We start from the raw sequence: 26,507 nt of genomic DNA, 5'->3' as shown, positions 1-26,507 counted from the left end.
ACCCTGCTCTTTCATTGCCTGCGTATTTTATGTTTGATTTTAGCTCACACTTTTTTTTTTTTTCCTCATTGGAAGCTCAAGGTGCGTTACATTAAACCACACTAGAAAGTTCCTATTCCCGGAGATTTAAGTCTAATTGCCTCATTTACTGATGTGTGTAAACACGTTGGCACATGTTCAATGTTGAGTGCATAGTTTATAGACTTCATTTGAGAATAATGGAGTTTGCAATATTTAATTGCACATTAACATTTTTTTTAATTTTTTATTTTTGTTACATTTGTACCCCGCTCTTTCCCACTCATGGCAGGCTCAATGCGGCTTACATGGGGCAATGGAGGGTTAAGTGACTTGCCCAGAGTCACAAGGAGCTGCCTGTGCCTGAAGTGGGAATCAAACTCAGTTCCTCAGGACCAAAGTCCACCACCCTAACCGCTAGGCCACTCCTCCACTGTTGCTACTATTTGAGATTCTACATGGAATGTTGCAGATCACCAATGTGGCCGCGCAGGCTTCTGCTTCTGTGAGTCTGACGTCAGACTCACAGAAACAGAAGCCTGCGCAGCCTTCTACATGGAATGTTGCTAGTGGAATGTGGAATAGCAACATTCCATGTAGAATCTCCAATAGTATCTATTTTATTTTTGTTACATTTGTACCCTGCGCTTTCCCACTCATGGCAGGCTCAATGCGGCTTACATGGGGCAATGGAGGGTTAAGTGACTTGCCCAGAGTCACAAGGAGCTGCCTGTGCCTGAAGTGCGAATTGAACTCAGTCCCTCAGTTCCCCAGGACCAAAGTCCACCACCCTAACCACTAGGCCACGCCTCCACACAGACTGGTAATTGAAGCTACAAGTTTGCACCCAAGCCAACAAAGGAGGACTTTACGCTGGTGTTTTTAGCGCGCGTTAAAAATAGGTGCACACTAAACACTAAAGACACCAATGTATTCCTATGGGCGTCTTTAGCATTTAGCGCGCGTCTATTTTTAACGTGCGCTAAAAACGCCAGCGCAACTAGGTAAAAGACCCGCAAAGTGACTCCTAAGTTCAGAAGGAACACCAGTGGGATTTGAGCATTGGTTTTCCTGGTTCTCGGATCGCTGTTGTAACTACTAAATTGCTATCCCATTGCACAGAGTTGGGAGAAGAAGGAAATGTAGAACCTGATCAGCAAATCTGTGATTTAGGTCCTGGGAGAACTTAACTGTGATTATTGTGGTTGATTTTAGGAATATCTTGTTTATGAATTTTTTTTTCCATCAAATAGAGCTGTACCGAATAGTATATTTTACTATTCAGCCATATACGAATAGTGAAAAATATTATTCAGCTGAATACAAATGGCCATTGAGCTTTAACATAAATAATAAAAGCAGCAAAAGAAATACGTGCTTATTTCAATAGGAGTTAGCACAGTAGAGCCCTGGATTATTTGTCTTCAAATTTAATCGCTATTCGGCTGAACACGAATAATGTATTCGAGGCCAGGCCGAATCAAATACGAATATTCGGTACAGCCCTAGAATGAAATAAAATTTTTAAATGAGGGCTGTAGATGTAATATGTTTGAAAATCACCGATGCTTCCAATCATGGTATAGCAGCAGAGGGCACTCTGATTTAGTTCTGGATTGTATTCCATGTCCTTTCTTTTGAGCTATCACTGAGTTTCTGTAGCTGAAATGATATATCTCTGCTGCTGGACCCAGCTCTGATGTGATACTCAATTTTCATTACGATATTATTAGAAAGCAGCCAAAATAAATGCAAGGCCTACACAAATACCTGCCATACCTGAATGTAACTCGCTTTAAGCTACAATTGAAAAAGGCATAAGCCAAATTTAAATGAATAGGAGGCACCAAATGAAATCTAGCTTTGGATGTTATTTTGCTCTTAATTGACCTCGGTAATTGGGAGGGGTGTTTGGGTGTTATATTTTGTATTCACAAAAGATTATTTGTTCTGTCTATGCTAGTGTTATTTTTGTGATTAATAAAAGTGAATTAAAAAAAAATAGGGGGCAAGAAGTAACACTGGTGTGAAATGCTCGTTTTACCAGTCTTTTGGCTATGCATAGTGATAAAATGTGGCAGCTGAAGGTGGGTTCTTCCCCGTAATGCTCATTTCTGTGCATTCAACAGGAAAGTGAGACAGTACCCCATCCAACATGCACATTGCATAGCACACCATTAATATTAATAATAGCGAGAGCATTTCAGTGGTTGTGAACAAAACTGATTGTAGCCGCAAAAGGAATTAGTAAATGAGTCTTACGGTACGTCTATAAAGTAGACATTTGTGTTCATGACCCCTTCTACAGAAATAAGATTGCACAGGTTGGCAAAGGCATGCATCCAGTTGGAAGATGTCATGTTTTAGGACAACTCTTGTTGATTCAGTAGCATTGCCCACTGGAATCTTAATTTTGGTGTTCTCTAAGCAGAGCCTGGAGAGCTAAATTCTTACATCTCCTGACATGCAGTTACATGTATTCTTTTTCCCTGCTTCCTCCTGTTAGTTTATGCTGTAGTTCATTCTCCCTCCCCACCCTACTACTACTACTACTATTTAGCATTTCTATAGCACTACAAGGCGTACGCAGCGCTGCAGAAACATAGAAGAAAGACAGTCCCTGCTCAAAGAGCTTACAATCTAATAGACAAAAAAATAAAGTAATCAAATCAATTAATGTGTACAGGAAGGAGGAGAGGAGGGTAGGTGGAGGCGAGTGGTTACTAGTATTTTCATAGTTGAAATTGCAGTCCCTGGGTTTAAGTTTCATATTTGATAATTGTGTTTCTGCTAATGCCCCCCCCCCCCCACCCCAGCTCTGTGTTGTCTCCTCTCTGCTGTGGTGGTCCAGTGATGGCTGCATACCAAGGCATCTGGAATGAGGGGTGGCGGGCAAATCTTGTTGGTGGCCTCTGGAAATCTTATTCTTTTTAATAATCTCAGGTAACAATTGAAGGAGTGTAATGCTGAGATCAACAGTTTGAGTGACACAGCCTTCCCAGTAAGGATGAGTACTGGTTAGTGCATCTTTAAAAAAAAAATGTAGCTTGCCTAAAATTAATGTAATGCACATTAACCTATGGTTTAATGTAGAAGTCCATTTGTGCATGTTTACATTTTTCATTACAGTGAATGTTTGAAAACACACCAAAAGTCAGAAAAGCAGCATTGTGACAGGTTGTGAAAAATTATTCAGGGTACAGAGAGCCTTACTGTGAACAAGCTAGTTGTGGTATTGGTGAAAACATTATAGACTAAGCTTGAATATGTCTGATATTGGAACAAACTGAGGATGAGTTGTGTTAGTAGGTCACTCTTTTCAGTGTTTAATCTTTATTTAGCGCCACTTGCTAGGATGATTGGAAATCATGGGCCTGTTGTATGTATTTTTGGAGACAACATTCAGTTTGTTCCAAGAGATCAAATGTCGGTGATGAATAATGCAAATGTGTGTGGAAAATTGGCTATTTCAACACAGACTGAAATTTTAATATTAATCTATAGCTGTATGGATATCTCATAAAAATAGCCCCTTATGTACCCTTCCAGTTACAGCTGTGCAGCCTTGAAGATGGCAGAACAGATGTTTGAAGGGTGCATACAGGCTGTCAATTTGTCTGTGCTTCATTAGGTCCTATTATAACTATGCTAGATTTATCAGCTCAAGTATTTCAAATATGGAGATCTTATCAGAAATTATTCATTCTATGATTACAGGTAGACTACTGTATGCATTGTATCAGAGATTGCCACAGGTCAACCTTAAAACATTGCTGCTTATACAAAGTACAGCAGCTTCTTGATTGATCAGTGGTACAAAGAGAGATGGTCACATCACCCCCACATTGTGCTCTTCATTTGTTTTCCTTTTGAGAGCTGATCCTGTCTCAAACCTTTGTCTCTTGTAAAAAGCAGTGTATAGAGAAGGCTGCCACTTTTCATGCATTTTGCATTTGCCAGCAAGGCCTCTAACCTTTGAGTGTAATTTAGCTGTCCACATCAAGACTCTGGACCTTTCTAAAGTTAACTTCCCTTGGAACTTAGGAAGGAGGTGAATTACCTCCTTTTAGGAGCAAATTGAAAACCTGGGGCCTGATGCTCAGCGGTGGTAGTTGGTGATTCTTAAGGTGTTAAATCACCGAGGGCTTAATTTGACCCAGATATTCAATGCTAGGCCTAATCTGGAAACCAGCTCTGAATATCCGGTTCTTGCCTGGCCGCTGGAAGTTATCCAGTTGCCCACTGATACTCAGCGCTGGTATGCAGATAATTACCTGAGCAAGTTAGGATGGTTATTTTCTGGTCCTGCTTTCCGTATAATTATCCAGGCATTGAATATCGGTGGTGCCCAGCACCAACCAGACAGTGACGCAGCAGTCGGAGCAGATATTTAGTGGCAGTATCTAGTTAATTCTCTGGATATCTGCTCTAGAGCCGTCTGTGGTGAATGACGTGTTTATACAAGTATTAATAGTTTGACGCTGTTCATTTTTTATTTTAACCTACTCTGATTGTTATGAGGTGGAATATCAAAATAAATCAAATTGGTAAGCCAGGGGAAATACAGCTGAATAATTTCTAATGTCTGACTCTGATGTAGCCTGATGACGCTATTGCAATTAAGCTGTTGCATTTGATAAAAGCATTGACTTTTTGTAAGTACATACAAAAGTGTCAATCCCTTTCCCCTCCACCCCTAAAATACCTACAGGGGTGCTTTTTTACAAAGGCGCACTGAAAAATGGCCTGTGGTAGTGTAGGCGCGGGTTTTGGGCATGCGCCGATCCATTTTTCAGCGCGCCTGTAAAAAATGCTTTTTTTATTTTTGCCGAAAATGGACGTGTGGCAAAGTGAAAATTGCCGCGCGTCCATTTTGGGTCTGAGACCTTACTGCCAGCCATTGACCTAGCGGTAAAGACTCACGCGGTAACTGGGCGATAATGACCTACACACGCCAAATACCACTTGGCATGCGTCCGAAAATTTAAAAAATATTTTTCGGACACACGCCAAAAATGAAATTACCGCAAGAGCCACTTGGTAGCTGGGCGGTAACTCCATTTTGGCGCGCGTTGGGTGCGCGAGGACGCTTACGCAGCTTAGCAAAAGGGCCCCATAAGTAGGTGATATGACTTCTGTGGCATCAGGGTAATTTTAAAACACTGTTCGACATTCTCAAGTTCCTTATAAAAACTCCTAACTGTTGCGCTTAAGTGAGAGCGGAGACCATGCTACCAGGCCTGCTTCAAAAGTTTAAATACGACTGATTACAAAGGTTTGTATTGATTTTCCAACAAGTGATTTAGTAAGAGAGTCTCAGTGCAACACCCAACATGTAAATTGTTAATGGGTAGTAAACTTTCTCTAATGTCTGGTAGACTATGAGCTTTGACGCTTTCATGCCAGCCACTAATATGACTTTCTTAAATGTACAGTGCTTCAGTAGATATCTGACATAGTAAGCTATGCTGAATACAAGCCAGACAAATGTAAACCTTGTTTCAACATAAATTGAATTATACAAATTATTTCCTTTTTAAAAACGTTTTAATTTCCTTATTTGTGATGTGGAGCGGTTTGCTTTGGTGGCAAACGGCTGCTTCACTACCCCTATACCCCTATTAAGAAAGATCCTTTTTATCTTTTAATTTTGCAGGTTGGAACAGGATATTAAAAAGCTGAAAGCAGACTTGCAGGCGAGCAGACAGGTTGAGCAGGAGCTTCGCAGCCAGATAAGCTGTCTGAGCAGCACAGAAAAAGGGATCCGCTCTGAAATGGGGCAGCTCCGACAGGAAAATGAATTGTTACAGAATAAGTATGTCCTGAAACCTCAGCTCTGCCTCAGCAGTAAAATCACGTTTCTAAACAATGAAAGGCATTGGTGGTCAGGATTTTGTGGTTGTACCACTGTTGCTTATGAGGGCAGCTATATAAAGAAACTTCTCTCTCTGGGGGCAGGGGAACTAGAGGGAATGACATTCAGGTGTTTCCCCTTGCAAAGCGCATACCCTATCTAATATTAATAAAATTCATAGTCTTTAAAGCCAGATATTAGTAGCTTCTCCAATCCAGTAATGTATATATATATAGTATATATAATGTATGTGTATATATATATATATATAATGTTCAAATATTTGAAAGGTATTAATCCGCAAACGAACCTTTTCCGGAGATGCGAAGACGGTAGAACGAGAGGACATGAAATGAGATTGAAGGGGGGCAGACTCAAGAAAAATGTCAGGAAGTATTTTTTCACAGAGAGAGTAGTGGATGCTTGGAATGCCCTCCCGCGGGAGGTGGTGGAAATGAAAACGGTAACGGAATTCAAAAATGCGTGGGTTAAACATAAAGGAATCCTGTTCAGAAGGAATGGATCCTAAGAAGCTTAGCCGAGATTGGGTGGCAGAGCCAGTGGCGGGAGGCGGGGATGGTGCTGGGCAGACTTACATGGTCTGTGCCAGAACCGGTGGTGGGAGGCGGGGCTGGTGGTTGGGAGGCGGGGATAGTGCTGGGCAGACTTATACGGTCTGTGCCAGAACCGGTGGTGGGAGGCGGGGATAGTGCTGGGCAGACTTATATGGTCTGTGCCAGAACCGGTGGTGGGAGGCGGGGATAGTGCTGGGCAGACTTATACGGTCTGTGCCCTGAAGAGGACAGGTACAAATCAAGGTAAGGTATACACAAAAAGTAGCACATATGAGTTTATCTTGTTGGGCAGACTGGATGGACCGTGCAGGTTTTTCTGCCGTCATCTACTATGTTACTATGTTTATATTTGGCAACATTTTCATTTACAAAATGGTTTTCCAGAAAACATTATATTTTCTTTGCCTTTAGAGCTGAAACTCCTGCTTTGTAGCTGGAAGTAAGCGATGTAATAGCTTCTCGTTGGCCAGATGTGTATGGTGTTGGTCAACTGTTTTCACAGTGTTCAATAGCATCAGATGTTTGTTTGATGTTTAGCGTTACGTTTTTGTCTGGCAGAAGTGAAACCTAGTATATGTCCATTATATGAAAGTGTTATACCCATGTGTGTGGTGAAGGGAGGTTAATAAAGAACTGCCTATAATTAGATCCACAGATACTCCCCCCACTCAGCTACTGAGGGGAAAAAGAAAAACTTCCATCTAGTGGGCAATAGTTCGTTAACCTCCCACTCTCTCTGCCGATGAGGCATTTTGTTTAAAAATATTAACCGTTGAGTCCTTCTTAATGGCAAGTGTTAGAATGTGGTTATATACAATGACATTACTTTTGCTGAAAATACAAATACCAGGATTGATATTCACAGCGATATAGTTTAAAGAAATTTTTATTGTTGAGCAAACAGAAAGCAGAACAAAGTGCATAGGTTCAAGTACATCAAGAAACATAACTTGTTCTAGACAGCTGCACATATCCAAAGCCCCAATCCCAATTTACCATTTTATGAAGCACAAATTCCCTGCCTTCCTGGCCCCCAACCAATATTCATAGCGATTTAACCGGAAAGGAAGGACTACTGCGCAAACTGGGCCAAACACAGATGTCCAGTGATACTTACTTGGGTAGGTCTGGTGAACATTTAGGCAGACTGCTGTGGTACTGTCTGGTTATGGCCAGGAATTACCAGGGCAGCAAAGGCAGAGCTGAGTTAACCGTGTAGCTGTCTGGGTACCGCTGCTGAATATTGGCTGTATCCGGGTAACTACTGGTGGCCACTTCAGACCTGGATATCCAGTACTGGTTCCCAGATAGGAGCAACCACTGAATTAAAGTGTAAATTGGCAGCATTCAGCATTGTTGTTGTTGTTTTTTTAATTTAAAGGAGGTATTTATTGATTAAGCCATTGACAAAATATGGTCCAAACTTAAACATTTTGAATATTGTTTAGCTTCCATCTACTTATGCTGGGTACTGCTTATTTTTCTAACAATTATTACTAAATTCTCTAGCATTTAACTATCATTACCCAAACATACATAACATTTTCTGCAAAAATTCTCCTCAACTTTTTCAATTTTCAGAGAATTTTACATTATAGGTCTTTCCCCTCCCACATGAACACAAAACAATTATAGTGTTGGCAACAGCTAGCATTTAAATAAACACTGACCACCACCAGTTGAATATTGCCTCTTCATTTTTTGGTTGCTTATTTTTAAGAGCAGAGTTATTTCGTAAATACATTGTGAGAGTTGTTATAAAATGTACGTGTGTATATAGATCTGGTGGGGGGGCAGTGTATATATATGTAAAAAAATTAATATATATTTTTAAATACACACGTGTATGTTTTGGAAGATGATTGTGAAGAAAATAAGAATATTGTTGATTGGGGAGGAAGGGGTTTGGGTTTAGCCAGAGGCAGCAAAGTTTCAACCGGCTTGTTTTCTCCACAGGTTGCATAATGCTGTGCAACTGAAGCAAAAAGACAAACAGACCATCAGTCAGCTGGAGAAGAAACTAAAGGCCGAACAAGAGGCAAGGGCCTTTGTGGAAAAGCAGCTAATGGAGGAGAAAAAAAGGAAGAAGTTGGAAGAAGCGACAGCAGCTCGTGCTGTTGCTTTTCACGCGGCTTCTAGGTATCTTGCGCTCATCTCATACTAAAGCACCATGGGATGCGCAACCAATCGAATCACTGGATTGGCTGCCGCACTTTAGCCATTGGGTTCCATGCCGTCACAGGCAGCTAGGCCAGGGGAGCTTTACATTTGTCACCTTCAAAGTAAAAAAAAAAAACCTTTTTAAAATGCTTAGGCAAAATACAAAATTGTTTTCCTATGTTTCCTTCTGGGCTTTTCAGCCCAGTCAGATCTGGTCTCTGTTGAGTTATGATGCTGTGAACCTTCATTTCACCACTACTTGGGGCAATCTCCATCCCTGTTTTATGTCCCCTTCCCAATTTGTTTTCCCAAATCATGACAGCAGTAGTCCTTAGCCAGGAGCCACATCTTAAGACTCCTTTTAGAGCCCTGTAATCATGATCCCTAAATTCAGCCACTGGATATGTTCTTGTATAACGTTCAAAACTCCCCACAGCTAGTGGTTGTGATTGCAGGTTGTGCAGCATCCCCAGCTGACTGAAGAAACAAAGACCTAACCTGAAAATCAAACCCAGGTCCCCTTCATTGTGGTCTATAGCTGCCATTGAGCTGGACAAACGTGAAAGTTGTGAGTGATAGATATCTATCTATCTCTTTATTTTAAATTTTATTAACAATCTTCAAACAGTTGCATAGGGATATACCATGACTCTTCGGTACATGCCAAACATCACTAATTTACAATGCTAAAATTGTAAAACAACCCTCCCCCCATTCCTCCCTTTCCTCTTGTGCTGTCATCCTTAGGGAGAAACCAAGGAAGCTGAGCAAATATCAAATCTAGTTCACAATGAGTGATAAGACTGGTGTTAACCTATGCAGCAGATGGTTCTTTCCATTTACCATAGGGGTAGCAGAGTGTAGCAGTCTACCCCTCCTCATTGCTATGAGTGTAGACATCAAATAGACATAATCAATTTTCACAATAACTTGTCAAGTTGATGGGTCCCCGGCCTGCTTCCAAGCTGACACCAGCGCTATCCTCCTTGCGGTGACAATGCTAGTCACCAGTTTCTTAGCCTACAAGGGCAACCCTGCTGGTCCAGTATTAAGTAAAGAACAACCCATAGTCTTCGCCAGTTGAAGTCCAGTAACCTCTTGTAGCAAGTATATATGTATAAATAAAACCAGTTTGATGTCTTTCATAAATAGTAAAGCATGCGATTTATTCATGCACCCTCTGATTTCTGAAACTCTTGTTCATGATACTTATTTTTGAATAGGCTTTAAAAGACTCAAAGGTAAGGAAACAAGAGCCCTGGCAAAAGCTGGTGTTAATATGATATGTTATGCGATCTTTCCTGCTCTCCTCCTAATCCGGTTCCAGACCGTTTGAACAAGGACTGTGTATGTGGGTTGGCTCTCAACAGATGCTCACTAGGAGCAAGATTTGAGAGTCATTTTATATGAGGTGAATCATTATGGTTTAGAATTTGCCCACAGTATTTTTGTTTCTTTTCGTCCCATTTTAAGAAAGTATTTGAATGTATTTCTCATGCACATAACCAGTATATAAACAACCCAGCTCAGAGAGTGTGTGTGTGTGTGTGTGTATATATACACCAGTGGCGTAGCTACAGGTGGGTATTGTGGCTCTCTTGCTGTGGTTGGTGGGAATCCCCAAACCCCACCAGCTAAAGATTTCCTGCTCAAGTAGCCAGCCAATGCCTTTCCAAACGGGAGCTGGCACCACACACTGGCCCCTCTGCACATGCTCAGTTTTCACCAGGCGGAAGCACTGAGCATGTACGGACTACTGTCAGTGGCGTCAGCTCAAGTCAAGTGCTGCCAGCTGCTGATTGGAAGAGCACCGGCTACCCGAGGAGGAGGAAATGATCAGCTGGTGCAGTTTACGGATCCCCACCAGCTCAGGTATTTAATATTTTGCATTTGAGGGTAGGGATAGAGGCAGAATGTGGCGAGCACAGTTGGGGGGGGGGGGGGGCAGGATGGGCTGAATTCTGTGCCCATCCATTTTGGGCTCAGGCCCACCCAAAATTCGCTCTCTGGCTACGCCCCTGATATACATACATACACACACACACACACACTCTGAGCTGAGTTGTTTATATACTGGTTATGTGCAGGAGAAATATTAATGTAAAGCTGAAAACTGTTCCTTTTTTAACTGCTAACTTTACTGCTATCAAACGCATAGCATTTGAAGAGAGTGAATGAAGTAATATTGGTCTTACTGTTCCTTCATTTTCAAGCAGAGGGGAATGTACCGAAACTCTAAGAACTCGGATAAGAGACCTAGAGACAGAGTGCAAGAAGTTAACAATTGACATGAAACTTAAAGAAGACCAGATAAGAGAATTAGAAATGAAAGTGCAGGTAAAGAGAAAGTGCTGCATTGATCTTTGAGGCCAGTTTTTACACTGGCTGTAATACTTAACAGGGTGGATAAGAGACCATCAGGGGCTGCCAGTGTGGAAATAAACTTCTGCTTGTAGACTGCAGTAGATAATGACCTGATGAAGTATGCCAAGAGAATTTGATTGCTGGCTGTACACATACATTTATCTAACAGCAAAAATAAAATATAGGAGACCACTAAATTATAAATAGACTAGTAAGAAATGCCCGTTTCGGGGGAAAATGAAACGGGCGCTAGCAGGATAATCCCCCCCACCGTCTTCCCTCCCGAGTTCCAGACACCCCCTCCGTGCCTCCCTTCCGAGTTCCACACCTCTCCTCTCCCTCCCTCCGTCCCTCAGTGACGTGGTTGCGAGTTTGCGAAGTTCAGTGCGCTCTCCCAGCAGCTGTCAGAGAATGTGTGGAAGTCGTCCGTTGTGTCTTCGCCGCCCCGCCCTCTGCGTCATCGTGTTTTAACGCGAGGGCGGAGCTACAGTGACTGCAGCCTGCAGGCCAAACCGGATATCTCGGGCGCCTCAAGTTTCCGGCTTGAGGCTTCAATGGTACGTTGGAGGTGCCTTTTTATATATATAGATATGATGGGACAGCCCTGTCCATTTAGAGTTAACAGAGAGAACTGACATGAAAGAATTTTATCAGCATTTATACTGATAGAGCCATACCTCATTGGATTGGATTTGCCTTAGCCCGGAGAAGTCAACATTTGGCAGCTGCATCCACTCAGACCCACATACGCACACTGCATTGTATCGTGAAGATGCGAGTAGAGCTCCAGAGAGCTGCCATATAAATCTTGCACTGATAATATTTGCTTTGTTTTCAACAAGAAACGCTACTCTTGTACAATGTACTCTGATGAAATGGAGCATTGAATTTTTATTTTAATTTGTTTTGTTTGTTTCTTGTGTTAGTAAACTTCAGAAATACAAATTTGAATTCATTCAGCACTTCTCTGATTACCCAAAGAGGAATAATGTGTCTTTTGACATTCCAGCGCTGAATCAGGGCTTCAGTAGCAATCATTTGGTCATCCCAAAAGGATTGGGAGCAACTTACTGAACTGCTAAGGCCCTCCAATCCATGACCAGGCTGCCCAGAAGAGAAGAAATCTTCTCAAACGCTTCCATTGTCCTGCTATTAAGGAAGTGCTGCTTAACTAGGCTGTTGCCTGAGCATTTAGGTGACTAGCAGTATAAGTTGCTAACAAGTTCATCAGGGGTCCTTCTCTGCTATTGTACTTAGGACATTTCTGTAGTTTAGAGGAATAGGAAGCTTTTTTGTTTTATTTTGCGAAAGCAGTATTTCATCATTGGCAGTTCAAAAGTTTGCTAAAGTGAAATTCTCCCCGCAGGCTTAAAAATAAATTAGGCTGCTGTTCAAAGGGAATTACACATTGGCCGATATATATATTTTTTAGAAATACACAGTTATATTTATATATATATAGATAATATCAGGCCATTTAACATCCTGATGCTATCTGTATATTTGTGGGCTGGGTTAGAGCAGAGCAAGGGCAGGCTAAAATATCTGTAGTGGACAAACATCCCTGCCAAACATAAAATGTATACATCCAGGCCTAAATAAACCTATTACTGACACGGTCTCACCATATTATTCATATATTCAGCGTCAGTACATATACGGATAACAGCTCTTGAATATATGGGTTAAGTTAAGTGCCATTATCATGTTAAAAGCAATCTGGTCACCAAGGTCTTAATACATACCAAAAATTCTCTTCAAGGCCAGAGGACTAGCCTGTTGGTTAGAGGAGAGCTGAGAACCAGGGGAGCCCAGTTCAAATCCCACTGCAGCTCCTTGTGGTCTTCAGCAAGTCACTTAACCCTCCATTGTCTCACGCTAACGGCTGTCCGTGTGCTAGTGCCGACACAGCCCATTCAGTTTGAATCGGCTGTGTCAGTATTAGCGCACAGACAGCTGCTAGCATGGCTTAGTAAACAGATCCCTTAGATTGTGATCCCTCCAGGGACACAAAAATACCTACTGTACCTCAATGTGCACCATGTCAGTAGCTTTCAGGCTTGCAAACGGTACAATAGAAATATAATAAATAGCAACCCCCCACCACCACCACCACCACCTTCCCAATATGATAGGACTGTTATTGTCTATTGAGCCTAGCAGTTGTACAAAGCCATCCAAGAATGCATGTCTGTCATTTGTGAACTCGGCATGCATTCATCTCTACTTGCGTTTCATACAGTTTTTGCTAGGGTAAAATTGTCAACTGAAACCAACATTCCTTCTATGTAGGTAAAAATAACCATGTTTTGCAGTGCAAGTACTCGTATGCGCCTTAAAGGGGGAGGGCTGGAAAGGGCAAGCAGTGTGCTGGCATTTCATTTTGCAGGTACAAAGTTGTGAGTACTCTATAAGGTTTTTGCTTTCCACTATTACTTGAGAAAATAAATGGGCAAAAGCCAGTACATCCAGGGCAGAATTTAACACATTCTGTCACAATATCCAAGCTTTATTTTCATAATCCTATTAAAATAAAGAAAAACAAAGTAGCTCTAGACTGGCATTATATAACGGAGTATTGAAACTTCTCTTCCTCCCCTGGGGTGGCTGGAAGCTTGTTTATTCTAGCAAAGCTGGATTTTATTTTGTTTTGCTTGGTAACATTTTTAAAATTTACTTCCTTTTCAAAATTTGTGTGGATACCACAGGAACTGCGAAAATACAAGGAAAATGAAAAGGATACAGAGGTGTTAATGTCAGCACTGTCAGCCATGCAGGATAAAACACAGCACTTAGAAAACAGCCTAAGTGCAGAGACAAGAATCAAGCTGGATTTGTTTTCTGCACTGGGAGATGCAAAGCGACAGCTTGAGATTGCCCAAGGTAAGATGTTGTCGTCTTGTTAACATATCTCTGGAAATGAGAATGAACAAATAAGTGTATTTATTCTGTTTGACATCTGGAGCCAAACCATTTATCAGCACTGCAGTCTGTATCTCTCCTTCCTGTGCCTAGCCTTTATAGTTGGCATACGTTTCCAGCATGGCACACGATTATGGTAGATACTTAAGCATTACAGTATGGTAAGTGATTTGATAATTATAATAGATGCTCTATTTAGACTGTGGCTATGATTTTAAGCTACTGCTGCAGGTGACATCTTAACAATAGGACCTGAACTGGAGTTTCTGTAGTAGTTCCCAGAAAAAAAAAAATTTTGGCACCAAGTAATGAAACATACTTGCTTCAGGTGATTTCTTCAGTATATATATTTTTCCTTTGCCAAATAATATATATCTGGCATTTGTACCATGTTAGGACCAGACAGAAACAAAAAAAAGGCAAAGATCTGCCACAGAAATGGCAAATCAAAAGAAAAAAAGCAGATCAAAAAAGACACAAAAACATAGAACAGGAGGGTAACAGAAGAAGTGGTTTATTACAAGTTACCCGACGTGGCCACGTTTCGCCCTCAGGCTGCGTCAGGGGTAAAAAAACTACAAAAAAATACATAATGAGTAAAACATAAACTTCACCATTGTATATTTGATAATAAAACATATCTAAAAACACTATCACATCATATAAAATAAAAACAGATCAAATCTAAAAACATAATACAATAAAATGTAATATCAAATATACATTATATTTTGATATGTCTTGTATTAAAATTATTATTTTATTGCATGCATATTTAATCTGTTTTTAACTGATACTGATTTGATATTATATTTTATTGTATTATGTTTTTAGATTTGATCTGTTTTTATTTTATATGATGTGATACTGTTTTTAGATATGTTTTATTATCAAATATACAATGTGATGTTTTACTCATTATGTATTTTTATTTTGTAGATATTTTTACCCCTGACGCAGCCTGAGGGCGAAACTTGGCCACGTCGGGTAACTTGTAATAAACCACTTCTTCTGTTACCCTCCTGTTCTATTTTTTTGTGTCTTTTTTGATCTGCTTTTTTTCTTTTTATTTGCCATGTTAGGACAATACAAAATCTAAGAAACCTTTTTTTTTTTTAAACTGAATTTAGTCTTTGACGCTTGTGCCATAAGTGAAGAATAATGCAGTGACAAGACTCTTGCAAGGGATGGGCTTGTCAGCCTCTTGCAAACAAATTGCTTTAATGCAAATTAGAAAGGGTACATACTGTATATTCCACATTATGGCATGTGTAATTCGCCATTGGCAGGATAGGATTGCTGTGTTCAGGTTATATGAATAGCATCCATAAACTGGAAAACATTTTGTATACAAAAGTAATTAATCTTCTGAAATTGGCTGACAACAATGCAGTCCAGTAGTGACAGATTTTTTTTTTTATCGGTGTATTTGTGTTGGATTTGTATATCAGTAGCTCTTCCTGAGCAAGCTAATGTTTCTGTAGTAACCAACTGTCCTAAGTAAATGATATTAATTCATTTCCTTCGGGCATTCTACTAAATTCTGGGTAATGGCTTTTCTCTGTAACAGACATGGATGCAGCTACACAGTTACGATGAAGTCATCCCTGATGGCTCCTCAGGCACACTCTATTAACTCCCCCCCCCCCCCCCCCCTTTTGCTTATGACAGGGATCCCATGCCAGCAGCAGCCGCCTACCACTTCAGTTTTACATTTTTGTTTTGCTTGCCAAGGATGTAAATTAGCTATGGCCTCAAAAACAAAACATGACTGGTGGGTTGGGGGGGGGGGGGGGGGAGGGAGCATGAATGGAGATAGGAGCAGACCTTAGCCCTGCAACGCTACTGGGCTCGCTAGATGTACCCGCAAGGATAATAATATTTAACAGACCAGGCTCAGCATAGTAATGAAAAAAAAATTCAACTAGTTAAACCCTCAAGGCTTGAAACAGCACCAGAGGGCGTATTTAAACAGAAGTGCATAGCATCAAAACCTAACAAAGAAGGGGGGAGAGGCAGACATCACTAATCACACTGCCTACCTCAGGGCGGATTCACATCACGTTGCCACTTCTCCACAATAGACTCCAAAACCAGGGAGTAAATCATAAAAGGAGTGTCTGCATCTAAGTATGGGCTCACCCAAAATATCTGGGGCTACTAAGAATCTTGCAGAGCCCTTAAGGTTATGAGAGCTTTCTATGAAAGTAAATAAGGTATTGCTTTAAAGGAGCAGTACACAATTCTTACAGGTATAGTGCCCTGAAAAGCCAGAACACAGTAACTCAATTTTTGTTAAAACTAAACTAGCTTACCAGATGTCCTGCAGTGACTGTGTATTTCTTAATATGGAAGCCATTTAACACTTGGATGCATTTTCAAGACTGTAGCAAATGTCCAAAGCACAGTATCTCTTGATAAATGGGAAATATGTAAAGTACTGTATTAGTTTTGGTCAGGATTTACTCAAAGAAATCAGTTTTTTGGACATGTCTCATATTTACTTTCTCAACAGTTAGTGTTTTGGCTTTTCAGGGCAGTATAGCACTTCACGCATAAAATATCTACTAAAAGTGCTACTTCTAAGGAAAATTACAAAGCTGAACAACTTGTAAGTAATGAAGGTTCAGTCTTCTTTCTTCAATCCTTCTGGTACAACAGTATTACAAAGCTCATTGCCTCAGCACATAGTTCCGACACTGTAGCCTACATTGACTCCAGTAAATCTCCAAAGTGACTAGAACAGTATCCAGTTTCTGCTTCTGCTCTAAAAAGACCGTACTGTACATCTTGGAAGTCCCAAGGATTACAAACCTGGCTTCAGCATATCTAAGCAATGAATACCAACAAATGCAGTCTGACACAGACCCATTCTGTACTACTACTACCCCTACCCATTTATAAAGCGCTGCTAGATGTACGCAGCGCTGTACACATTTATATGCAGGTACTTTTTCTGTCCCTAGAGGTCTCACAATTTAAGTCTTTGTACCTGGAGCAATGGAGGGTTAAGTGACTTCTCCAAGGTCAAACGGAGCTGCAGTGGGAATCAAATCCAGGTTGCCAGAATCAGAGCCTACTGCACTAACCATTAGGCTACACCTTGACAGATGGTCTTCTGTTCATGATCCTGGACCCCTTTTTTCTGGAATCAGCAATAGCCTGAGGAAAATTGTGTCTAGACCACCATTGCCGGAAGTATCCTCTGGATCCAGTCATTCTTCTGGATACAAATAATGAAGCACAACCACAGAATTCTTAGTACCCCAGAATAATCTCATTTGGAGACATTGTTTCTGCAAGAATTCTGGGGAACAATCACTAAGAAAAGCAGAAATCTCAGTATAGCATGAATTGACTATAAGAAAGCATTTGATACCATCCCACATTCTGAGATGATAAATTTGCCTAGAAATGCACAGAATGAACATTGGATTGATAACTTATATTGTTCACCATGAAAATGTAGCAAACCTTAAGCCATCTGAAGAAAGAAGATGGGCAGTTTGTCATTCTTAATATCAAGATCCAGCAAGGAATATTTCAGGGAGATTTGTCATCACTTTTGTCTGGTTTGGCACTTAATCCACTGAGTACTCTTATGAACGCCTTTTAGCTATGGATTTAGCCTTAATCCTAAAGGTGGTAATGAGCCAGAGTTTACAGTACCCTTCACCGACTGTGGATAACTTGAACCTCTATGAAGCAATTCTGTGTAGTGAAAAGCTTCTCAGATGATATTAAGATGACTTTTGGCCTGGATAAATGTGCTACGGCAACCTTCCTTAGAGGAAAATGAGCAAAAATGAAAGCATTTCGGACTGTGTAAGACAAAGGAACTTGAACAGGACGATGATTATAAATATCCCGGAGTGGAGGAAAAAGCAACAATTGAAGCAATATATCATTGAGAAAAAAAGATCAGTAAACAATATTACAGGAGACTAAAATTGATATTGAAAAGTGCATTAACATCATGTAATAAGGTACAAGCTATTAATCAGCTAGCAATTGCTGTACTTTCCTATAACTGTGGAATTGTAGACTAGCCTCTTAAAGATACTGAGAAACTGGATATATGAACAAGAAAATTCCTTCCTTCCCACAAGGTAATTTTATAAAAATCAGTAATAGAAATTAAAAAGAAAAAAAAACAAAGGAAATTAAGATACTTTTTTTCTTTAATTGGACTAACAATGCATTTTTTGATTAGCTTAATTTCTTCAGATCAGAAACCTGATTAAACAAACAAAGGTCTCCTCTTATTTTCCTTTCTTTCTTTTTATTTCTATTTATTACTTTCAGAAGTGGACCAACACGGCTACCCTGCCTCTTTACGCAATCAAACTCCGTGTACGCTGAGATTGTACATTTCTTAGGCCGAGAGAAATATGCAGATACTACTAAACATTTCTAGAGCGCTACTAGGGTTACGCAGCGCTGTACAGTTTAACAAAGAAGGACAGTCCCTGCTCAAAGGAGCTTACAATCTAAAGGACCAAATGTCAAGTTGGGGCAGTCTAGATTTCCTGAATAAAGGTATGATGGTTAGGTCCTGAAGGCGACATTGAAGAGATGGGATTTGAGTAAGGCTTTGAAGATAAAGGGCAATCCTTTAACAGGGCATCTCCGTTTATGCACCACATGTGAGCGGACAGAATTGTCACTTTCCCCGGACACTAATACTAATTGGCATGGCGTGTAAGTGCAAGGTGGGGGGAGAGGTATGGGTGGTGCTGCCAATTTGTATTCACCATTTACGGAAAGCTGTGCCACTTTTAGACACCTGCGGTTATTTCAGGTCTGTGGCTGGTGTAACTCTATGGATTCAAGCCAGTAAAGCTCTGTGAGCAAGTGCAGGTCATGAAGCTTCCTGTGCTTCATGACATACTACTACTTATCATTTCTATAGCGCTACTAGACGTACGCAGCACTGTACACTTGAACATGAAGAGACAGTCCCTGCTCGACAGAGTTTACAATCTAATTAGGACAGACAAACGGGACAAACAAGGGATAAGGAGAAAGAGTAGTAAGATTCCGGAGTCTCAAAGAGTAGCAAGATTCTGTGCGGAACCCCAAAGAGCAGCAAGATTCTGGAATCTCAAAGAGCAGCAAGATTCCGGAATCCTATCATTTCTATAGCACTACTAGACGTACGCAGCGCTGTACACTTGAACATGAAGAGACAGTCCCTGCTCCACAGAGCTTACAATCTAATTAGGACAGACAAACAGTACAAACAAGAGATAAGGGAATATTAAGGTGAGGATGATAAAATAAGGGTTCTGAACATGCACTTGATCACAGAGCATCCAAGAACTGCTCTGCTGGCTTGAATGTACATTTCATTGCTCCAAAGTTCATTACGTTTAGGCAGACTTTCACCACTATATCTGACAGATCTTATGATCCCTGAGGCAGGCGGTCAGTCCTTTGAAACACGGTCCTGTGTCGGGTCCTTCAAGACTGTATGTGGTGCTTTTTTTAATAAATATCGTTAATGGACTATAATTTTGGCATCTAGATTCATTTATGAAGCACCATTGTCCATCTCTACTTCTTTTTACATTTGATTTCTGTGCAGGGAATTCTTTTTTTTTTTTCTGATTTGATGTAACTGTAACAGAATTTGGATGCCCAGATGCCATTATGGAATAGATTAACCATGTGGCATTGGGGCACCTAAAATGAAGTGCTCGCTTACAGAGTTTACCCTATAGTGCTTCTGTCCGAGGCCTCCAGGCCTATTTTAACACCTTCAGCAGATTATTCTGTGTATCAGGTGGCGAAAGAGAAGATATTCACATATCTAGCAATGCAGTCAGAGACCAAGAAAATGTGGCAGAAAGATACAGAAATATTCCCCCAACCTAGAGAGTACCACTGGCTTCATTAAAAAGTATTTTCAAGCATACCTTGGTACGTTGCGTATGCTTCTTATAAACTCCAGAAGGAAGCTGTTTGACGCAGTGCAAATACTATGGCAAGTGTTGGCAGTAAATTTAAGAGATGGAGGTTCATTACTGTCATAGTATGGGCAAAACACTGCCACCTGGAAATATTACCCCCCCCCCCCCCCCCCCCCAGATTCTTGCAGACACTTAAGAGTCACTAGCCGTTTGTGAACCAGACGCTATAGACACCGAATGAGAGTTCATCTCTGGTTTGAAATATACCAGCGCTTTTACAATTGAAGACATGGCAATATCACTTAATACAATCTGTTTTGAAATATTAGGGTATAAAACATTTCAACTATCTCACCAGTCAATAGTGGTGGAAGCAGCCTTTAGAAGTTCTAAAGGCTCAAAATATTACAATAATATGCAAATAATCTAAAATACTTGATATAGCAGGGAGGGAGGAGCATTTTCCTAACTGTCCTGCTAAATGCAAGAACTGCAGCTTATCGTTGTTAGATGCTCTATAAGAGAGTGATGGTAGTGCACCATTCCTCACCCTAAAAGTACTATTACTAGTCAAGTAACACCATTACTCAGTATAGAGTAGTGTAGCTTACACAACATACCAATGGCATGATCAAAGCAAAGTTCATGGTTTTAGCTAGAGGTCACCCTCATTTTGAGCTGGACATGGCATGCAAAGCAGCTGCAATCAGCAGGCGGTGCCCACAAGACCAGTTGACTCAGAGTATCGGATCTTCAAGAAGTTCCGTATGACTTAGCAAATTTTTGAGAAATAGTTAAGCATGTGGTATCTCAGAGGACCACTGTTAACTGTTCATGAATTTTATCGACTCATCCACAAGATCAACAGACTTGGAGGATTCAGTCAACATTTTACAGTATAATCTTCAGTAACGTAACGATTCTAAAGGAAGATTTCAGCCTTACTATCTTTCACAGCAGAGATGTAGAGGATGTGTGATTTAAAAGTATCTTCCTCTCTTGAGAACATTCCAAGCTGTTGACTACCTTCCAAGGGTGGGACAAATCCTCTACTTGAAGGACACTTGGCAAGCTGTTACATCAGACAAGTGGGTACTCACAATTGTAAACCAAGGATACAAGAAATTTATTTTCCACTGTTCATCATTTAAAGGTCCATTAGTTATACAAGGGCTCTCACTAATATACCTTCTATTTCTGAGATGAAAGCCCTTATCCATGTAAATGTAATTGAAGATGTGCTGGATCATAAGCAGCCAATACCATGTTTTTCCATGTGTTCTTCTGTTGGCGTCTCCAGCAGTTGCAGCAGTTAATAACAGTAAAGTTGTCTTGGGGTGCTCTTCATTTGTAGCAAACCATAATGGAGACTCTACAAAATCTCAGGTTTCTGAAACTTGGAGAAATTGACTCTTAGCTCCTAAAAATCCAACATTTTGTGTAGCCAACCATGCAATTCAGCAAGCCAAGGCATTCCTTCCAGAAAGAAGAATATGCACTATAATCAAATCTGCACAGCCAAAAGGTTACCTGCCTGGAATGGCCTAAAAATCTTTGCTAATATGGCACTAGATTCTATATAAGGTGCCTTCAAAATTGGTGCCGAAAAAGAAAAATGGCTAGGCGTATTCTATAAACCGCATGAAGTTAGGTACGGTTTATAGAATATGCCTATGGCCCGTCTGCACGACTGGAATCTAGTCGCGGGAATTTATACCAAGTTTTGGTGTAAATACCGGCGTCTAAGGCAGTGCACGTAATTTATAGAAACGCCCATCTGGCCACGACCCCTTTACGGCAGCGTGCATTAGAATTTACACACGTCACGACCTGAATGGTGTGCGCAACTCAAGTCGCACTATATAGAATCTGGGGGGCGGTGACTACGCTCTATGCGTTCCATTTGCAAAGCTGCATATGAGACTTTCACTCGTTGTTAACGTTCCAATAAAATCAACATCGTTAACCACTCAAAGGAAATTGATGTAAACCGAAGAATAAGAGGCTCCCTCAACTAGTAGCAGCAATCCTTCAGTTTGGAGAAAGGCAATTGTTGCTATCCAATTTTAACATCCACACAGTGCTGGTGGCTATAATGGGCTAATGATAGGCCAGGCAGCAGCAACAACAGAATAACAAGCGCCCATCGCTGTACTGGGAGTAGGAAAGGGAGGCTGGGGGCCAACAAGGGCGTAGATGGAAGAAGGGAGCTGGGATTTGGAAATGGGTTTGATGCATGGGTTGGGGAGTAACAAGGGGGCATGGGATGAGAAGAGAGGGCTGGGGCCTGAATCAGGGGCCTCCATTGTTCTATAGGTAAGAGAAGGTGGCAACTAGCGGGAAAATTTTGCAGGGGCTATGGCTTGTATGAAACCCGCCCCACATTCCTATCTCCACCTCTGCTCAGTTCCTTTCAACAGCTAAAATATTAAATAAGGCATTGGATGACTGTGGCCGCTGTGGTAGGCACAAGCAGGGAAAAGAAACTAAAAAATTTTCAGTTAGTAGAGCACGTATAAGAAGGAGTCGGTGATGAGGTCATCGTTCCCTTAATGTCTGCGGAGAACCCCCTGTAGGAGATGTTCATGTTTCTTCAGTACTCGAGCTGTGACACTACCATTTTCTGCATTCTATTCCCACCTACTACAGAAACGCATATCTGATTTGAGCTCCAAATTTATCTTGCTCCTTCTTTGACGATCTCATGCTTTCCTCCCCACCATTTCTGTGAGAGACAATTCTTTTCATCCACTAAACTGAAGAAATAATTCATTTTATTTGTGCCCATTCTGTGTTTTTGGAGTATTCCATCTCCTCCTATGCTCTGTAAATAAGTAAATTGTATGCCTGTGTGCCAGTATTGCCTGCTGCTCATTACTTTGTTGTGCTAATTGATATGATGTACATTTTTTCAGGGCAAATCATTCAGAAAGATCAAGAAATCAAGGACCTGAAACAGAAGATAGCAGAGGTCATGGCAGTAATGCCTAGCATAACCTATACAGCAGCCACCAGCCCCCTCAGCCCGGTTTCCCCACATTACTCTTCCAAATTTGTGGAGACCAGCCCGTCTGGACTTGATCCCAATGCCTCAGTTTACCAACCTCTCAAGAAATGAATGCCAATGTTCTTTTACCCTACAGTTTTGTGAAACAGAAGGCATCACACAAGACTGTCTCTCGCAGTTGAGATAAAATTGTGTTGTGTGAGACTGTATCTGTTGTAGTTTAAACAAAAAGATACCATCAGCGTTTTGAGGAGACTTGCCCATCAGTTTTGTTCTCTTGTAAATTTTTTAGGAAACCCCACAGAACTTCAGTTTTTGTTTCTTTCTTTCCCCTCCCTCCCGCCTTTCCCTCCGCCCAGCCAGTTTATTTATAAGACACCTTTTGGGTTCAGGTAGCCAAATTTATTTATGTTTACCTCCGAGTGCTGCAGCATGGTTTCCTCTTGAAAGCTCAGTGCTTTACTTAACTCTGAACGCTTTCTTTTATAGTACAAGGCATAAGCGACAAAGTTGGACTTAAATAAAATAACAGGATGATGGATGATAGCTCTCTAGTTTTGAGAGTGAAAGGGTTAAATAATTGAACAAAGGTTTGATTTCTAGCTAACTGTATTAAAAATAATTGAATAGGATGATGCATGTTGCAGGAAAAATAATTGACGTACTCCTGAATGGACCAAACAAATATAAGGGGCAGTGTTTTTAAATTGTGATGGGAAAGGACAAATTAGAAGTATAATATCCTGGTAATAGTATTGTGAAATATTTATTCCCAGAAGTAATTTTTTTTTTCAGTAATTGAAAATTGAGTCTTGTTCACAGTGCCTTGGGAAAAGACATTCAAGAGGAAACTTGTTAATTTAAAACATTATTTATCTCTCTCTCTCTTTCTTTCATAAAGGCTGTGATTCCAATCCATACACCTTGGGCTGTTCATGATACAGGATTATTGAGTTCCCTCCCCCCCCCCCCCCCAAGCTACAGTGTTGGGTAACTTTCCTTGATTGCATTACATCATAGGAAGCATGCTACTACTACTGCTACATAAAGCATTTTGGTGAGAGTCCATTTCTGCAGCTTTATTCAAGAGACCAGGGTAGCTCAGGGGTGGGGACCTAGAGGACAACCAAAACCAGTTTTTTCGGTTTCAGCCGAAACAATCTGCAGTCAAAATTTGCCATTTGGTTTTGGCCAAAACCAAAGTTTATTTATTTTTGGTGCATTTTTACCCCATATTTTCCCACAAGAGCAGGTGAAATGTGGCGTACATTAATTCAAAAGGATACAATACAGTTCAGGGATGGCACAGATACGGTTATGACAGGAGGGGATATAACATGGGGTGCATGATGAGGGCATAGCAACTGGCGAATAACCGTGCACAGAACAGAGGTTAAGCAAAGGAGTTGAAACCAAAACTGGCCTGGCCCCTCAATGGGTACAGCCCCCACTCCCTCCATCCCCTCCCCCCCCCCCCCCCCCCCCCCCCTGAACAGGAGCTACCCCTTCCCTCCCTTACCCAAACAGAAGGCAATCACCTATTTGTGGGTTTGGGAGGGTCTCCTTGTGTCAGAGAAGGAGTGGGGGCTTCAGGATGCACAGCACAGTTTTGGTTTAGCCAAAAATGCATCAGCATTTTCAGCCAAAACTGAAATAAGACCCAAATCTGAATTTTGGGCTGGTTTTGGCACCAAAACAGAAACTGAAATTCAGTCGGCCTCTATGGGGAACTTCTGTATCCAGCTAGTTGCTTAACAGCTGATTTGAGCAGGAGCTACAATTCTGTGTCTTCCCACTGCTCATTCATCTTTTTTTCTTCCTCTTCCACCCCCTTCCCTCCCCCCTCAAAAAAAAAAGACAGCTGATCACACCTCCATGTTCCCTGGGAAGAACTGATGCTTGCCTGCCCCTCCCTATGAAAATGATTGCTAATGTAATCCATCCTCCAGAATAGGTTCCCTACCCTGGTGTAGCTAGTTAAAGTAGCAGCCCACCCTAGCTGGCTGCAATTTAGATTTGTGTGTGTGTCCATGGAATAAGCAGTGAATACTAATTGTAGAAAAAATTATGGAAAATTCCACTCTTCAATTCTTTTCCCTGTTTGAATGGGCAGCAATGGCTAATAAACATTATTAATGGCCACATCTGCCTTCTAAGTGGAAGACTTCACATTTCAAAATTGAAATATGAGAAAATGAAGATGAGTGGGGGGGGGGGGGGGGGTCAGCAATATTATAGTAAAAATCATGTATTTAATTTTTCTCACCTCTTCTCCGCCCCTCCCCACCCTACAAACAATACGAAAGTACATCTTGATGCTATGAGTAGCAGTGTTTACTGCCGGTGTACTTTGAGCTAGCTAAAATGGACTCCTGCTTTAACAACAAGGCTGCATTTCAGGTGGTGGCAGTGGCGGGAGAATGCAGAAGAAGGGTTTACCTTTCAAATCATCTTGTGTTTTGACAAGAGAGCTGAGATTATCAGCTTCTCTGCCAAAGATTTTTTTTTTTTTTTAAGGGTTTAGAAGAAACTAAACAAAATCAGACAAAATTTTCGGTCGGAATGTATGTGCTTATACATTAATAAACAGTGTTTGCACTGGCAGGTTTTAAAGTGCTTAAGACTTTGGGTGGGTGGGTGGGTGAGGGAAAATAAAATTGTATTGGCACATAGCAAAATTATAAACTCAATATTATGTTTTGGCATACTTCCAGTGGTCTTAAGGACAAAGTTCTTTGACCTGGTTAAGGATTTTTTTGTTGACATGTATGCCTCTCTTAAAAATGAAGTGGATGGAACAAGATGGGTGTATTAAAAAAAAAAAAAAAAAAAAAGTATTACAGATTCATAATTTTCATCAGATATTCTTTTGGAATAAAACGTTTAGCATTAGCGGGGTGTGTATGTTGCTGTCCATATGCCTTTTTGAACCATCTTGTGTAAATGTCGCCATGAAAGTGTTAACTTGAAAATGTCCAAGGTTTTCTAGCTCTGTGCAGAACATGGAATATTGTCACTGACTTTGTGTTTAAAATCCCCCTCCTCCTCCCCCTTCCCATCATTTTGCTGTCTTTTATGGCATGTCTTATGTTAAATTACTTGGTCTTGGCTGCTTTTTTTTTCCTGTGGGGTTTACGAAGAATAAACATTTTCTTGCAGACACATTTTTAAATATTGTGTTTTATTATTATTTTAGATAGTAAGCATTTGGTCTAAATAAATATCAGGCATAAAGAACATATGACGAAGGGAAGCTAACCATGTTTGAATCACTTCTGTTACGACTTTTACACTTGTTCAGTGATGTAATGCCACAGAGTACTATAAGGCTATTTATGGGGTGGAGCAACCTGTGCTATTTGAATATAATAACTTGCAGCATTTGGTCCTCATTTTGTGTCTCTGACGTGATGTTTATTGTAGGATTTGAGGCAGAAAGTCACAGTTGTCCCAAAAGTGAGCAACACCAGCTCCTTCGCTACAGTATTCATTGTATTGGTTTCAAAAGAGCAGTTCAAATGGGTTGCTGGAAGTCTGAATTTCTACATCGGGAGCCATCAAACCTGTAGGACCCCACCTCCCCGCCCTGAAAACACAAACCATGCTGTTGTGAAATACACAACACAATTCAATTTGCACCTATGAGAAGTTTCCCATTCTAAATATGGTGACAAATACAGTATAGGGATGAGAGT

The 26,507-nt window shown here is 40.8% G+C and overlaps 1 protein-coding gene across 2 annotated transcripts in view; it reads left to right on the top strand.

Annotated features, from left to right (window-relative positions):
- MACO1 (macoilin 1) overlaps positions 1-25,965 on the top strand; it is an 82,636-nt gene extending 56,671 nt beyond the window's left edge. The window contains exons 7-11 of one of the 2 annotated variants that reach the window (XM_030217405.1): positions 5,675-5,833; positions 8,404-8,586; positions 10,824-10,944; positions 13,680-13,854; positions 22,721-25,965. In XM_030217405.1, the coding sequence (XP_030073265.1) occupies positions 5,675-5,833; positions 8,404-8,586; positions 10,824-10,944; positions 13,680-13,854; positions 22,721-22,923 (841 nt within the window). In that variant the 3' untranslated portion in view covers positions 22,924-25,965. Of the gene's footprint in view, positions 1-5,674; positions 5,834-8,403; positions 8,587-10,820; positions 10,945-13,679; positions 13,855-22,720 lie in introns of both variants that reach the window. The other variant, XM_030217404.1, reaches the window with a different exon arrangement.
- The last annotated feature ends 542 nt before the right edge of the window (positions 25,966-26,507 follow it).

Source organism: Microcaecilia unicolor, chromosome 11 (assembly GCF_901765095.1).
Source record: "Microcaecilia unicolor chromosome 11, aMicUni1.1, whole genome shotgun sequence".
NCBI classification, from domain to species: Eukaryota; Metazoa; Chordata; class Amphibia; order Gymnophiona; family Siphonopidae; genus Microcaecilia; species Microcaecilia unicolor.
Note: the sequence above shows the minus strand (reverse complement) of the source record. Positions and strands in the feature narration are given on the sequence as shown.